The sequence below is a fragment of the Heloderma suspectum genome, chromosome 3, assembly GCF_057233095.1.
Source record: "Heloderma suspectum isolate Gila_16-S chromosome 3, 16-S_ref, whole genome shotgun sequence".
In the NCBI taxonomy this organism is placed as follows: domain Eukaryota; kingdom Metazoa; phylum Chordata; class Lepidosauria; order Squamata; family Helodermatidae; genus Heloderma; species Heloderma suspectum.
Window position 1 is genome coordinate 174580943 of NC_139460.1, and position 16661 is coordinate 174597603.

The 16661-nt window shown below is 41.4% G+C and overlaps 1 protein-coding gene across 1 annotated transcript in view; it reads right to left on the reverse strand.

Annotated features, from left to right (window-relative positions):
- ENOX1 (ecto-NOX disulfide-thiol exchanger 1) overlaps nt 1-16661 on the reverse strand; it is a 191282-nt gene that overhangs the window by 79810 nt on the left and 94811 nt on the right. The window contains exon 8 of the mRNA XM_084844936.1: nt 15082-15202. Coding sequence (XP_084701062.1) covers nt 15082-15202 — 121 coding nt within the window. The remainder of the gene's footprint in view (nt 1-15081; nt 15203-16661) is intronic.

The following is a 16661-nucleotide window of genomic DNA, read 5'->3' on the forward strand; positions in this document are numbered from 1 at the left end:
TATAATGCGTTACCTAAATATCAGGTGTGTTTGGTCATGGCTTGCTTTGTCATATAGTCCTTAATATTTGTTTTATGCTATTTTTAGGCTGCTCATAACAAAGTTCTCTGGATAGCTTACAGCAGGGATAGGCAACATCACGTCCTCCAGATGTTTTGAATAACAACCTCCATTAATCCCAGCTGGCATAGCCAGAGATTATGGGAGTTAGTCCAAAACAGCTGAGGGCACCGTGTTGCCTATGCCTGGCTTACAGGATATGGCAATAAAAATCTAAAAATCACATTATAATAAAATACCATACAGATGCAGCAACGGAGTGCTGTGTGTATCTTAAACAGCACAGGGGATAGGATAGAACCCTGTGGGATCTTGAAACATAAATGCAGCTGAAGTCCTGTTCATGAGTTCTCCTCAGCACATAAGGGCTTAAACTGCAGACAGGGATGGAGACACACATGCTGGCCCCGCCCCAACACCCCACTGTCCACCACACCGCCCCCTCAGTTCTGTGAGCTTGCTACATTGAATGGCAAGCTCTGCAGGGAAGTTCTACTTGTGATTGCTTGAATGTGTGTAGAATTTGCAGTATGATTTGGATTCCTGATAAAACGAGTTTCCAATTTTTTTTAAGGATACTAGGATTGCCTCCTCTTTTAATGAGGAATTTGCTACCTCATGGGCCCAGCAAGTCATTCCCTCTCTGCTAGATGTAATAAGCCCAAGGGATAGGCATAGAAATGGTTGGATGGACTTGGCCAAGCACCTTGTCCACATCCTCATGCCCTAGAAACTGAAAGTCATCCAACAAAATAGAACCAGAGTGTCCAGTGTGTCACAACCAATCTCTGGAGGTGTCGAGGACCTCCAATCCCAATTGTGGGATTCTGCTTGCGGTGTATACAAGCAATGTTGTCCTCAAAGTGTCTCGCAAACATGTCACAATGTGTTACTGAGGGTACCTTCATATCTACTACTGGGCTAGATTACAAGAGACCTTGAACCACTTAGAAAAGCTCTGCAAAACAGTGGTGGAGAAAAATATCTTCGCTATCATAATCTCAACCGGGTAAGCTCAATAATGAGCTGATTCTTTGCTTAGTGGGAAAGGATGTTTGGGAGTGAACATGTCAGCCATTCGGATTATCTCAATATTCCACGGAGCAATCAGGAGAACCAGCCATACCAGCTGGAAAATCCCCCAGACTCCTCTGGATCCCATCACAATTCATTAGCCTCTGGGAGTGGACCATTCTAATAGAAAGTGGTGCTGTTACCTATTTTTTCACCTGGTATAGGTCTGATTCATAAATTGCATTTAGCTGCTTTCTTCAAACACAGAGTAGTCTCCTTGGGTGAACAGCAAAAGTTAAAGCCCTCACAGATCTGTCCCAGCAACTTGCATTGTAGAAGGGACACTATTCCACTCTGGGGATTTGGGAAATTGCTGTGGCTAAGATCTAGGAGTTCCTGGCTGATGCATTATACTGCTTCCATGAGTTCATGGTTTCTGTGGTGAAAAAAGTGACCAAACATTGAAGTCAGGCCTTCTTGCTTTACTGAACAGCTTTCAAGTTTTGAAAGTCTGCTGGTATTTATTGATTTTATTCTCTGTTTTCTGATAGAATGGGATTTTATTATGTAAGCCACCTTGGGAGGGCTTTTGCCCTTAAAAATAGCCTTTACAATTATTATTTTTTAATAAATTTTAAAAAATTAACGTGGAATGGAAAAAACAAAATACTCCACTCTAAGCAACCATATTATTTCAGAGTTTACTATTTCAGAGGTTGCATCTGTGTATTCGTCAGGATGTTTTGTGCATTTAAACTGCCATACTAGGAAATGTTACACATCTTCCAGAGGATGCCATGACATCAAGTTTTTTTTTCCAGTTGATCAGCTGCAGCACTGGTATTTATTTAAGGGAAGCTGGTTCTGATTAGGCCAGTCTTTTTTTTTTTCCCATTTCTTTCTTTTAGCCAGGTCCCCTGGTGGACTTCCAGTGCCTTATACTGCTAAATGCTGAATAACACAGAGGCTTTAGTCATTAGCATACATGTTATACTGGTCAAGTTTAGAAAAGTCTTTTGGTTGATCTGCACAGAATGTGCACACACAACATTTTTAAAAGGTCAGTCATTGTGCTTTCTAAGAGGTTGAAATGGTCCCTGAAAACCACCACCACCTTCCTTGGATTTGGTGCTGTTCACACAGCCACTGTTTTTCTAGGCTGCTGCTGCTCTGGCACCGTTCAGGCTTCTTTTTCTTCTTCCTGGAGTGATTGCTATGAAGTAGGAATCATATTGTTACCATGATGATATTACAATGCCATGCAGCCAGCCAGATTTGACTACATGGCAACATCTCGGAGAGTAAATGAAGCCCATCATTTGGCCTCACTCCAAATGGGCCCAAGGGGGAGGGGAGGGAATACATTGCCTCAAGGCAACTTGTCCAAAATTTCCTGTGTAGCGATGCTGCAGCAGCAGTTCTGTTGTCCACCCTCACTGCTGTATTTGCAGCAAACAGGGAGCACAGCAAGAGACAAGTGTTCCTCTGTTCCAAGTGAAGCTTGCACAGTAGGCAAATATTTTCACCCCAGTTCACAGCCCTCCAGATCTCCAAAAGGGACAGTGCTTTTTACAGCTTCCAAAAGCTTTTGAAAAAAAGCACCCTCTTGTTTCGATTCAACCCTACTCATTGTAGGCTCATAGAGAAAAGCGTTCATGAGCAAGAACTCAATGAATGCTTGCACAGGGAAGAACTCATGAGCAGAATCTTAGATCTCTGTTTGATGCTGCGAGCAATGTAGCCAACATTCACAGTTACCTGGTTCAATATACAAGTTCATCCAGTTTGTAATGCTCAGCTGTATCACAAGCTGAACTCGAATTCCCACAGATGTTCTCTTCCGGTTCAGAATCTTGACACATGTGCATGTTCAGCATTCAGCAGACCTACGTATACCCAAAGCCAACTATTTTGCAGGCACTTTGACAGACGTTCTTTAATATTAATAACTTCTCAACCATTTCTGTTAAACTATATTAAATGTTTAAATGGGCAGATAATATAGAAAATAATACCATGATCCATAAGCAAGGTAATATTCAAGTCATGGTACTGTAGTATCCACTTTACTGCAGCTTCAATCATGCATGTGGTACCAAGCCAAACTCCCACTGTGATAATGTGCACTGTGAAACACCAAGTGGGGGAAAGCTCTCAGAAAAGAGATGAACTTCCCCCCCATGCTAATTGAGAATGCTCATACATTCTGAACAGAGAGGAGTCTACCCATCACTCGATCCTTTTGATATTTATTCAAAAACGCTGACTTCCATTAGTAGTCAAATTCCAGTGGAGTGGAATTTCCAAAGGCTATGTGATGTGATTCCTATGACAATTTATGTCATGATACTTAATGTCGATACCTCATGTTACCTCTTCCTCATGTTCCCTTATCAGTTATTAGTAGTTGTTACCCTACTTGTAAAATTGCAAGTGCAGTTCAAATGTAGTCTGTCGAATGGTAGCCAGTGATGCATCTTTCTTAACATAATTAAAATCTTCCTTTAGAACCTGACATCTAATAAATAGTGTTTTCCAATAAAACCCTGTACCCCCCCTTTTTTTTTTTTTTTTAAGAACAGCTAATTAAGATTTGGACTGTAAACCTGATTTATGCTAGGCTAGATTTAAAAGGCAAAACTGCAAAAAAAACTGATTTTTTTTTTTTAAAGCAACAAAATCTTTAGGAAAAATAAGGGAAAATACAAATGTAAGCAGGTTGGGACCTACATACCTTAGACTCCATTCTCCTTTGTGTCCCATGGGAAGGGTGCTTTTCATGTAAGGAGGTCCCAGGTTCAATCCCTGGCATGTTCAGTTAAAAAGGATCTCAGGTGGCAGCCCTGGGAAAGATGCCACTCTGCCAGAAGTTTTCACTGGATTAGATAGATCTCATTCAATAAAAGGCAGCAACGTAGAGTCATTCCGATCTTTATGGTCAGCTAGGTTTTTTCTGTCCAAATACTCTCTGGCTGCAATCTTATAAATACTTTCCTGGGAGTAAGCCCCATTGAACTCAATAGATGGAACTGTCAATCTACTAAGCAGAAAAGGTGAGGACATACAGGCAGGTATCAGCCAGAACTTCCTTTAGAAAACTTCAATAGCAGGGTAGTAAAACAACAAAAAAACACATTTCGCATAAGTACGTAGATTAAAGGGCCACAGGAGTCGCAAAAAACGTTCTGCTGTTATAAGCCTAAAAATTGTTATACCAATGACACCTGTTGGGATAATAATGTGAAACCTGACACCCATGATCTACCCAGTGCGGTCTACAGTTGTGCAAAATGTCAAAGCAATCTGATATAAATTGCTACAGGTACGGCAATTTAAAATGTGCTGAAAACTGACTCAGTACACTTTTTACTCTAAGCTGTAGCTTAGCATATCATTTTTTCCCCAAATTCTGGTAAAAACTGGTGTACTTTTTCAGGTTTGTTGAGATGTGCCTTGCATTGGTTGGTGAAATTGTGAGCAGTGGTTCAAAAGTTATTAATGTTTTCCTGTCCCATGAAAGCCTATGGCAGCAACTGCTGGCAAAGTTACGTCAGGCATGCTCAGTTTCACTCTGAAGCTACAGTGCTGCCAGCACTCCAGTGTTTTGAGAAGAATTCCATTGTTCCTGTCAGCATTCTGACGGAGGGATAGCAGGAAACTGTCAGTTGAAATAAGAGTGAGGCAATTTTGAAGGCTGAGGGAATCATTAGAATGTTGCCAGTACTCCCAAGGTTTACAGAGGAATTCTATTACAGAGGCTAGGCAAGGCGTATTCCTTTAGTTATGGAATGTGACCTCACAAGTTGAGACTCCATGTTACTACATGGATTGGGACCCTAGTCTGGGGAGGTAGGGAGACTTTAATCCTCTCCCAATGGTCCCAATCTGGATTAGGGCCCCCCATCCTCCAATTTACATTGCCCAAAAGTCATCCAGTTCCAGTTGTAATGTAAATTGCAGGCAATTTTATCCCCAGCAGCAACCCCACATTCTCCTGCAGGTGATTGCACAGGGAACATGGTGCGATTTTGCCCTCCGTTGTGGAACATTGTTTTATCTATGACCTTCTATGTATCAATACCATTTACTTACAAAATACACTAACTTAATTTTTTTTAATTGTCCACCTTCCTCTTGCCTTACATTCCTTCTTGGTCTTTTTTTTTTTTTTTTTGCACAGGCTCATCTGTTCTTTGTTCCTCTTTTTAAAATCTCCCTGACTTCTACTGCACTATCTCTCTGCCATGGTGCGGCCTATTCCTGACAATACTCTGCTGCTCAAGCCACTTGTGTTAATCCCTTCTTGCTTCATTCTCTGCAAAGGAATTATCCTCCTTAAAAAACATTACAGCTTCCCTTGTGGATCAACCCCCAAACCAGTCCAGCACTCCCATCTCCAGCAATGCCAGCCAGATGCCTTTCAAAGCTTAAAAACAGGACACGACGGCAATAAGCCAGGGGTAGGCAGAAGGTAGATTGGGATCTACTGATAGTTCTCTGGGTGATTTGCAGCAGATTGGCAAGAATTCCTGGCTCCTAATTGTTTAACAGTAGCAACAAAAAACAGGTTCTCCTGCCCTAAATTATACTACTGCATAGAAGAAAGCTTGGGATAACCAAGAGTGTTTCGTTTGTTTGTTTGTACAAGAAGGACTGTGAGCACCATTCAGTTCTTGTACTCAGAACAAATTCCTGGGCTCACAATGTTATAGTTCTAAGTATATTTCTATTTCACTAGGCTCTAGTTGGTGGATCTTGGGATTCTAGCAAAAAGTAGATCTGCAAGTCCACCCCTGCAATAAGCCATTGCTCCTTCCTTTCCCCCACCTCCATTTCATCAAGCCTGACCGCTCACACAAACCAGTCTTACCCATCTAATGCATATTTAAGCCCTTTGGCCAGAGAGTCTGTTACTTCTGTATTTTGCAGTGTACGGTATCTATCTAGTTGGTGCTAAAGTAATTGTTAATATACACTTAATATTACTGTCATTTGTATGGGTGGCATTGTCTGCAGCACCAAATAGAGGCAATATTTATAGACATTGCCCTGATGCGGAATATATTTGCTAGTGCAGAAATCATTACTAAATATTGATGATTAATTTTATATAATTATATGAATATTAATTAGTTTTGTCAGATTCTGAAAGCTCAAGCTACAGAATACCAGCTTCCATGCTTTTTGTGGTCCCCATTTAGCACAGTGAATATGAACCCACCTTCCCCTGCAGAGTCTTTTTCCCCATCCCACAGGAACTAATGGAACTATTCATTCATATTTAGGCAGGAAAAAGGCTCCAGAGAGAGTAATTTTGTTCCCTTTTGGACTGGCTTGGAAAAATTACCTGAGCTTCTGATTTTTTTCTCAGAAGAACTTGGGTAATGTCTGAGTTACTCCAAGGAGAACTTTGGGAAGCTCATTTATCTCTAGCTTTCACCCTTCTGAAAATAAATGGGTGGCAGAGCTTTCTTTGTATTGGCACCACAATGATTAAACTCCTTTCCCAGAAATGCCCACCTAGCTCAGTGTTAAAAAGGCTACAAGCCATGTCACAACAGACTTTTAGGTATTATTTAAATTATCCAATGCTATTTGTTCAGTACTGTAGTTTTTTAAATGGCATTTTAAATGTTTATAGTGTTTTGAATGCATTTTAACTGCTTTCTATAATCTGTAAAATGCTTTGAGTAATAAATTGGGTAGAAAGGCAAGTAGAAATGCAAACATTAAAATCAAATTAAACATTAGAAAAAAATTGCTGATTCCAATCCTATCAAGTCTGCTTTTTTTTGGTATTTTATAGCACAATCCTATGCATGTTTAGACAGAAAAAAGTCCTACAACTCCCAGCATGTAGTACTTTTTTCTGTCTAAACATGCATAGGATGGCATCTTTAAATTCTTTTGACCTGATCCAAAGGGATAAGACAGAGTATGAAGCTAGATCTACTGCTACTGCTTTATAGCGGTATTGAAGTGCACTGATAACTGTTGGGGCACATTACACATTCAATATTCTGCTTTTGGAGTGTTATTTTCTGCTTTTTATTCCACATTATACAATATACCACAACAAATGTCATTGTGTGTCCTACAAGGAATAAATGCACAAGAGGGTTATAGAGTCACCATGATGGGATCGTAATGATATGACACAAAATGTAGATTTGGCCTCAGTCTGGCTACACATTACATTAATCTCGTCAAAAACAGCCACTTGTATGCGAGGCTCTGATTGTTTTAAATTATGTAGCTAGACAGGATCATAGAACTACGGGCTGGTTTTCCCTGTGAGTCCATTATTTTTCTCTGATTATTTTCTCTCTCCTATATTGACCCAAGGGACGGGGGGGGGGGGGGCGGAGAGCACAGAATTGCTAAATTAGAAATAAGTTAAGCAGAAAACAAATAGAGAAAATTGGCCAGTGACTCCTGCTTCTCCACACACTGGCCTAGCATCCCCTCCTGCTTTCTCTGTTTCTGGGGGAGCCTGCAGAGTTCAACAGTCAGATCCTGCCTTACACGTAGCTAGTTTTCATGTGATGAGAGCAACATACAGTCAGGCTCTAAATGTAATTAAATGAGTAAATAACCTAGGGGCGACACTGCAGATATACAGGGTTCTGGCTTATGCCAAAATATCTGATGGGGGTCAAGCAAGTTCATGGCTAGCAATGCTCTGGTAAGGTCCTTCATTCCATGGCCCATTGTTAGGAGGGGGGGGGGAAATCTCCTTTTACATGCTTCCTGCTAAAGCTTTTCACTTATTGGAGCCGTAATAGAGAACCTCTGTGTGCCATTGCTGCATTAGAAGCGTAACAATACCACCCTTCCATTACATGGGAAATTACAAATATATCCTAGGGGTAAAAATCTTTCTAGCAAGCTGCGTGCACACAGCTGCACTTCAATAATTCTTAAAATTACTTCAGAGTCTCTCACTTCGAGGCCTTTGCTCTCAGTGCCAGTAGGTAGGAGAGTGAGAACCCACAAGATGGTATTTGATCTAAAGATTTTATGGACAGGATGACTTTTTTCTTTCTGAATCAATGCTTCAGAAGCCAGGCCTTAATTTTCACATTTTTATTAAATCTAGCCAGTGGCCCATTCTTAAAAAGAAAGAAAGAAAAACTTTTATAGATTTACTTCAGCAAATAGACACTCCTGTTTTTCATTCCATTCAGTTCATCAACAGCAATACAAATCTCAGTTGAACATAGCTGTTGTCACAATCACAGCTTTGGCTAAGTGCCTTAATTCTATGCCAATGGTTTTTAATAGTTATTTTTTAAAAATGGCAATAGAATATTTTTTCCCCTCTGGAAACCACCTCTCACTTGCAGCCCCTAGACTAGAAAGTCCTTCATTCTTTAAGCTATACTCTCTCCACCTTGGTTGTAAGGCTGACAACCCTGTATGCGGCTGCTAAATCCGGATTAACCATTTAGGAATCTCTCTTCTATAAACTAGTTACTCTTTGTGTAATGAAAACAAACAGATCAAGAAAGAATATGTACACAGGGCTCTTCTAGACTAATGAATCGAAAGAAGCCATTTGTTACTGCACCGTATTTCCCTCTTTCTAAACAAACACAAATTATATTTCATCTGACATCCCTTATGCATTAGACTATCCTAGTAAGGTATATTTCAGTGGTTACAGACAAAATGATTCCTGTCATTTCCACAATGCATCCACTCCCCTCTTTTGTGTGACATTTGAAAGGGAGACACATGATGTGCATGGTCGTAAACTGTGGGGAACGCTTGCCCAGCAGCCACAGCCCCCAGAGCGGAGGGTAATATGTTTGTTCAAACATTGCAAGAAAGACTTGGTTGACACACACTGGGGAACAGGGAGACCTGTCTTTTCCTTCCTGTATTGTGTGAAGTTGCCTTAAGGCAGACCTACACAGCTATGGTAGTTCTGTATCGATGATCCAGAAAGAACAGACGCACAGAACAGACATCTACATCTCTAATCAGTCAAGGGGTAGTAAATGATAACTGAGTAGCACAACAAAATGGATGTTGTTATCTAGTGAAGGAGAAAACCAAGAACTTGGTCACGAAAGGAGTTATGAATTATCAAGTTATCAAATTATCTATAACATCCTGATAGGAATGATGTCCTCACAAATGAATTGCTTGCATGCCACCCTGGAAATCTAGGAAGCTGGATAAACTTGTGAAACTCAGCAAACTTGGTAATTTGCCCTTCGAGGTGTATCCAGATACAGTCATTTGAACAGTGAGCTGGCATTAGGATCATGCCCATGCCATTTTGGCCAGACATCCAATCTTTGCCAAAGCATTAAGCTCAGGTGAAACCAGTTCTTCCTGTTGGTAGCCCAAGAGGCTGTGCACCGTGCTGACTGGCAGGCTGTTGTCACAGCTGAGACCTAAGCCACTTCCTCCAGCTTCTCATGCCTGTTTTTTCAGTCTATAAGACTGAGTAGTTTATTCAATAAAAATGCCAACTTCTCTCTTTGTCGGTGTTCCCTGCTCTCCACCAACCCTCAGCTCCTACGGGAAATTAGCTGCACCAAAATAATAAAGGCACTTAGGATCCCAATCAGTAAGCCTTCCTTTGCTTGGCAAGGAGCTGCCCCTGCTGAGTATACCCTGGATCCTGGCAGAGGAAAGGCGAGGGCAGCAAAGCCAACTAGGATACCCTTTGCACATTCGTGTGTGGCGTCTTTTGTGTAACAATGCAGACAAAGTCTTATAACTAATCGGAAGTTTCTCCTGTAGATAATGACTAAAATCTTGGGCAGATCTTCTTTTTGCTGATTTAGGAAAAGTAATTTTGCCATCTCTACTGTAAATTAGCCACCCCTATTTTCTATGCTTTTATCCTGCTTTTCAACTAAAATGTTGAGAAGCAGGAGTTAAAACTGAATGTACAAAATTCCATGGTTAAGATTATCAATTTAAAACATCAGCATATAAAGCAGAAAATAGCAAATACAAATACATACCAACATTACCAACTGCATAATGGGTTGGATCCTGATTCAGTCATACTGAGGGCCAAAACAGGCTTAACTTTAAATCCATGGCTGGCAGCTTTGTGTGTGTGTGTGTGTGTGTGTTTTTACATTTGCACCTTATTGGGACCTTAGCATGGGGGTTAGGGATGTCGCTAGCATCTGGTTGGGGCTCGAAGCCTGGCGAGAAGCTGCGGGTTCGGCGCTCCGCACGCTAGTTCGCGGACCTCAGCTCTTGCCCGACTCGTGGCGCGCTGAGTCGGGCAAGAGCTCGGGCGCCCTCTCCCTCAGCAAGGAGAGGGGAAGAAGGCAGCGCCTCTCCTCCTTCCCCCATCCTTGCTACAGTGGGAGTGGCACAGGAAAGGCTGGTTGTTTTCCATAAGTTTTCCTGGCCTTACGGAAAATGACCAGCTTGTCTTCAGCCGCCGCTGCTGCTGTAGCAGGTGGGGATGGAGGGAAGAAGGAGGCACCTATCCTCTTCTCCCCCGCCCCCGCTGGAAGCCAGGGCGAGAGGCTGGGGGTGGCTGTGCCAAGGCCCCTCTTCCCCATCCCGGCCTTAGACAGCCAGTGTGCAGAAGAGGGGCAGCTCGCGCAGCTCGCAGGCAGGCGGGGCAAGCAGGGAAGCTCGGCGACCAGGCCCGAGTTGCGCAAGCTGTGAGGGGGCAGTTCGTCAAGCTCCCTGATCACTGACGGAGATGGCATCGTCCATCCTTAGTGGTGGGGGTGTTAGGAGAGCTTTAGCCATTTCTTCCTGCTATGGGCCCCATCTGGATTGCACACTCCCTGCACCTGCAATTTCTATTGGAAAATAAAGATCCAATTGTTGCATGGATCACTATTTTGCAACAGTAATTGCAGGTGTGGGGTCCTAATCCAGACCGAGGGCACTGTGCCAAAAATGGAAAGATATGTAGCTGCTAGCTATGGATTTAAAGTACTGCCTGTTTTGACCCTTAGTGCAGACCCACTGAAATCAATGGGGAAAAACTGCAGCTCATCAAGGTTCTATGAATTCCACCTTAAAGCTCATTCCAACTCATGTCCATATCAGATTGCAAGTTTTGTTTTTTCCTTTTCACACAAAAATTCATGCATATTTTTGTATGCATTTTCCAAATGCACACATAAATTGTGCACATTTTTAAAATGTATGCAGTTTTCTTCCATTGCATAAAGCATGATTGTGGATATTTTTCAGAAGTACACCTTTTTTATGCGCGTTTTCCAAATGTATGCATTTTCATGCACAATTTCTCAAATGTATATACTCTTAGCACTTTTTCTTGTTCTGCAAATTGTGTCACAAGTTTGGAAATCTATGAACTTTGATCACAGATTGTGTTCAGGTCCACATTCAGTTCTGGGAGGTGCGAATTGGGTAAATTCCAGTTCAAAAATGAACTGAAACAAACTTTTCATATGTCTCTATTTGGGATAGCTCTTCTAAAATTTTATTCAGTGTTCTAATCTATGATGCTTCTGTCTTATATAGGCTCTGGTTTCCTTACTGGTTGACATCTTCATTTTTTTTCCCTAATGAATTCATCTGTTAGATCATTATTGTGATACAAATGTGGTCTCGTAGGAAGCTAAGAAGTAAACACATATCTACAAAGACTGTTCTAATTTGATGGAAAATTAGAAAGCATCCCACAATCTTACTAGTACAGAATCATCACTCTCTGTAACACAAATTCTTTAGGCTGGATTGAGAATACCACATGAAGGGTATCCTTCTCTCTCAGTGCCACTTGGGCTTGCGTTTCCCTGGCAGTTCAGTCCAGTGTAGTCAGTGCTGGAACAGGCACCAACTGTTTTGATTATTTCATGACATCTGATGTTATAAACCAGTGGGGTCAGTTACAGAATGTGAGTAGCAATTTCTGCTGTACCCAGACAGGATAAGGATACTCAGTCTAATATGGAGTATCCTTATCCTGCTCTCCCTTGAATTATCGGCTTGACAATCCTCTGAAATAATCCCTTATTCACTCTAAAGAAGCATGGTACAGCCAATTTCATCATCATCAACAACAACAAGCTATTGCAATGCTATTTTCATATTCACATATGTTTCCAATGCTATTTCCATATTCGTCTCACACCTGCAGGAACTAAGAACAATGTGCAAGAACAAAGAAGCCAGTGCAAATAGGGAATAACTGTATCAAGAGTGATTATAGTGCATGGATAAAAAGAAGGAAAGTAGTTACCATAGGAACATAATCAGTTATAATTTCTCAAGGAAAAACTGCAAGTGTGAATGCAACTTTAGAACCAAATTGAAGTAGCTGAGATTAGTCAACGATCTATCTCCTTAATGAAGGTTGGTGTTAGCCTTTAGCTAGAAATTTCAATTACAGAAGGAAGCAGAAATAAAAGGTGCACATATTGGATGATGAGAGGACTGAAAAGAAATTCCATTACCAGCATTAAAGTAACTTTATTCACGGAGTGAGGTAAATCTACAAGTGCAAATTAGAGTGAATCACGATCCATACACTACATGGATGAACAAAATAGTACTCTCCTCAGGGGCAGCTCCAGGTTTAATGTGTCCCTGGGCAAGGTACCTTTTAGTGGGCCCCTCGTCCAGTGGTGGGCTCTGGTGGGCTTATTTGGTGTTGGCAGCAGTAGCTCACCAGGCACTTGGATCTGCCCACCATTTTAATGTCTCACAGTGCCCCCAACAAAGTGTTGCTCTTGGGCACTGTGGAAAACTTAAAATGGTAGCTAGATCCAGCTGCCCAGTACTGCCAGGCCAGAGAAAAGAAAATGAAAGGGGATCCCGGGCAGGCATCAGTGGTGGGCCTTGCCAGGATGCTGGTGCCCCAGAAGCTGCCCAAGGATGCCAGCTGCTGGTGCCGGCCGTAACTCTCATTACAGTGTATCCCCTATTTAAAAACAAAGCCAGAGTATAATGATAAACACCTCTATCAACTACATCAGGGATGGGCAACTTTGGTGGCTCTGGGAGACACTTTCAATGCCCTGGACCCAACCGTAGGCTGCGCTTCTGCCGCTGCTGTGCCACCGACTCTGGCTGTGGCAAGAAGGGCAAAATGTCAAGTTAAATTTGCCCTTCTAAACCTTCCATAGCAGCTTGCTACTGAATTTCAGTGGCAAACCATCAATTTCTTTTGCAACCACACCCAAGGATGGGGTGGGGGTGATGTGGCCCACAGACCACATGTTGCCCACCCCTGAATTACACATGGGGATTAACTCCCCAAGTCAATTAATCTGAATCAAGAATGTGTTTCAGACACTAGCCAAGTTAAGGCACACTTCTGTGCCTCAGATTTAATGATCTGTCAAATACACTATTAAGCATCTCTTACAGTGACGAGGCAAAACGGAAATATACTGTACTATCTAAGTATAAATGGAATAGGTATAAATAAGTACAAATGTGGGTATAAATCTTGGTCTTAAGCGTAATAGGTCAAAGTGTCCCGTCCCCTCCATGAACTGTTTTTGGGCATTCACCCTCATTGTGTGAGGGAGGACAATGCGGATGCGTGTGCTGAACCCCACCCCTCTGCCACGGCCGATCTGCCAATTATACCACCATCCACACATTGGGGAGGAGGTCTGAAGTGGGCAGCTTTCTCAATGTGTTAGGGTCCTTGAGGCAATTTGGAGACCTGACCGGCAGGGAGGCTACACACATAACGACTTCTCTTCTTCAATACGTGGAAGAAGATGGAACCAGGAGAAGAGGAAACAGAGGGCATGGGGGAGATGAGAGAGAATGCCTGAATGGGGCTATAGACATGCTTGCTTCTGGTTTCCTCAGCATGATGAATCGAGAATTAAATCTTAATTTACATTGTTCTGGTCTGAAAAGCAGCGAGAACTTCAACTGAGAACTTTCCAATAAGCAGCTGGAACCTTAACAACTCAACCACCACAGGTGCCATTACAACCAGCCAGTGTGGTGTAGTGGTTAGAACAGTGTGGCTTCAATGTGGAAAACCCAGGTTTATATTCCTGCTCAGTTATGAAGCTTACTGGGCAGGCTTGGGCAAATCTCAAACTCATTTAAAGGATGCCTAAAATACGTTTTACTTAAATAGCTCCCAGTGTAATCTACACATAGTATTGTTTTAAGGCAAAAGTTCCTCACAGGAAATACTAAATACAAATGGTAGAAACAGAAAAACAAAAAACCCAACCACCACCTAACCACCTATGCTATTCATTATGAATAGCATAATGGATAATTTCCCCTTTAAAATAATTTGATTGAATTGCGGGGTATAAAACTTCAAAATAAACAAATATAAATAATGATTTTCATTTTGTAGGTTTCAGTTGCTTTTGTACAGCAGCCTGATGATTGCATTACACTTGCGTTAAGTTCCTCTTTAAAAAAAAACAAAAAAATCAATAAAGTGGGATCCCTTACCTTTGAACACATCTCAGCTCTGACTGGAAGGGCAAAAATAGCCCAGCTCTGACTGGAAGGACTGAAATAAGTTTCAGATAAGGGGTTGTCATTAAGTGTTGAAAGGCTTGCATATTCAATACTGATGCATCCCTCAAAAGTTAAGTTGCAAATGTACAGAAACTAGAGGAAGGATTGCAGTTAAGGTACTTCCCCCCTCAGATAGTTGCTCATGAATCAACATAGCTGGCCCACAGTCCACTTTCTAGCTTGCTGACCTCTTAATTAGCTATGAATAAAACCTTGCATAGAGAAAGAAAAATTTTCAGAAAGCAGAATCTTTTACATGTTTGTTTCAACTGATTTTTGCTGACAAGAATTAGCATGATGTCAGGAAATGCCATCAGTTTGTATCTTTGCAAGGTCAAGTACTGGCAGATAAGCTTCCAGCATATTTCTCTGGATGTGATGGGTAAGTTACTTCTCTTAAAAACATTGCTATATTGTAATCAAAGTAAAAATGAAATGCCAGAAAATAATGAAGATAATCATCCACAATTGGAATACACCCCTTTGGTAAGGCAAGTAACTGTAGGTGCAGGAAAGTGGGGTGTGCAGCTTTACCTGATTCGTCCACTCTCGGTTTTTTATTACTGGGATTGTCAGTACTGTCGTCATCAGACATTTCCATTTCTTCCTCCCGACGGATCCCCATGAGCTGTTCACTGTGAGCGTTCCTGAGTTCCTAAAGATGACAAAAAACCAAACCTTACTTCGGTAGTCTTGACTGACATATGTACTGATTTCTTAAAGACAATTCTCTGATTATAAGCAGTAGGAGGAGTAATATATGCAAATATTTTGTTTAATTTGAAGGGCATCTTAGTGATTTTGATTGAGATGAGAGCACTGATATGTAGTTTTGAATGGTAATTTTCAGTTTGTGATTTTGTGCCTTCTATTTTTAAATTGTAAGCAGATTTTGGCTTATTTCAAGAAAAGAAGTATTTACAATATTAATATAGTAACAGATTTTAATATTACATGTTAAAGAAATTGTAAAACAAACATACAAATACATTTTAAGGACTTCAGAGAGGCGATGAGAACAGAGCTGTTTGAATGGGCTCTGCCACATGTGACTAAAAACCCATCCCATCCTGAGTGATGGGTGGTGAGCTGCGGAGGGGAGGGAGGGAAAAGAGCTATATGCCAATCCCCACCCACAGGTTCAACGTGTGTGTGTGTGTGTGTGTGTGTGTGTGTAGATTGTGTCCATTCTTAGTGACCAACTTTGCTGCCTGCATAGCCAAGAGATCTGGAATTCTGCATTAGAAATCTTAAGTTCTTTGGCCAAATAACACAAATTCTGCTCTGAGATCTGAAGGATGTATAACAGGTGCTGGTGCCTGTACTGGGAGAATTTCCATCCCCTAATTATTGTACTATAGTGTATTGCATCCTGGCACTCCTAAAGGTTACACATTTCTTTTCCAAAAGAAAATTCAAATTCTCAGGATAATGTGGCACTTACTAGATTCTGTGTCGGATACCATAGCCGATTTATTTAATTCTGTGCAACATGAAAGCTTGCATGGTCTTTTGACAGAAGCTGTTTCAATCAAAGTTATTGTTTTACCTATTTTGTATGCCCTCCATATTGAGGAAGCAGGATCCAACCCTACATCTCCAAAGATTAGTCCCTATCAGACAGATGTTTAGTGTGTCATAAACAGAGAGACAAAGGCCCTAAGCCTCTGTAGAAAGTTGTGCATTTATGAAAAAAATCTGGGGGCTGAACAGCCATTCCTCGGAAAAATCACAGGAAGGAAAGGAAAGGCAGCCAGGGAATGCAATCAGCAAATGTATGGGCTTTAGAAATGCTCCAATCGCTTTTGTTCTCACAGAAAAGCATGGAACGTGTATAATGGCTGCCTTCCTTAACAGTGGCAAAAGGAAGATTAAGGGAATTCTATTTTATCCTAATAATACTGTCAGGTGAAACACAAGGATGCATCCCAGTGATTAGTGTCACGCTTTTCAGTCTGCAGACAGCTAATTTTTCTATCGACAAAGAGCCCAATTCCCATAGAGGTGGTTTGAAATCTTTGAAACAAGGAAGAGAAGTCACTTCCAAGGAATAAATGTTACTGAAAGAACATGCTATTTATTCCTCACAGTTAATGAGGAACTGAAAGAATTCC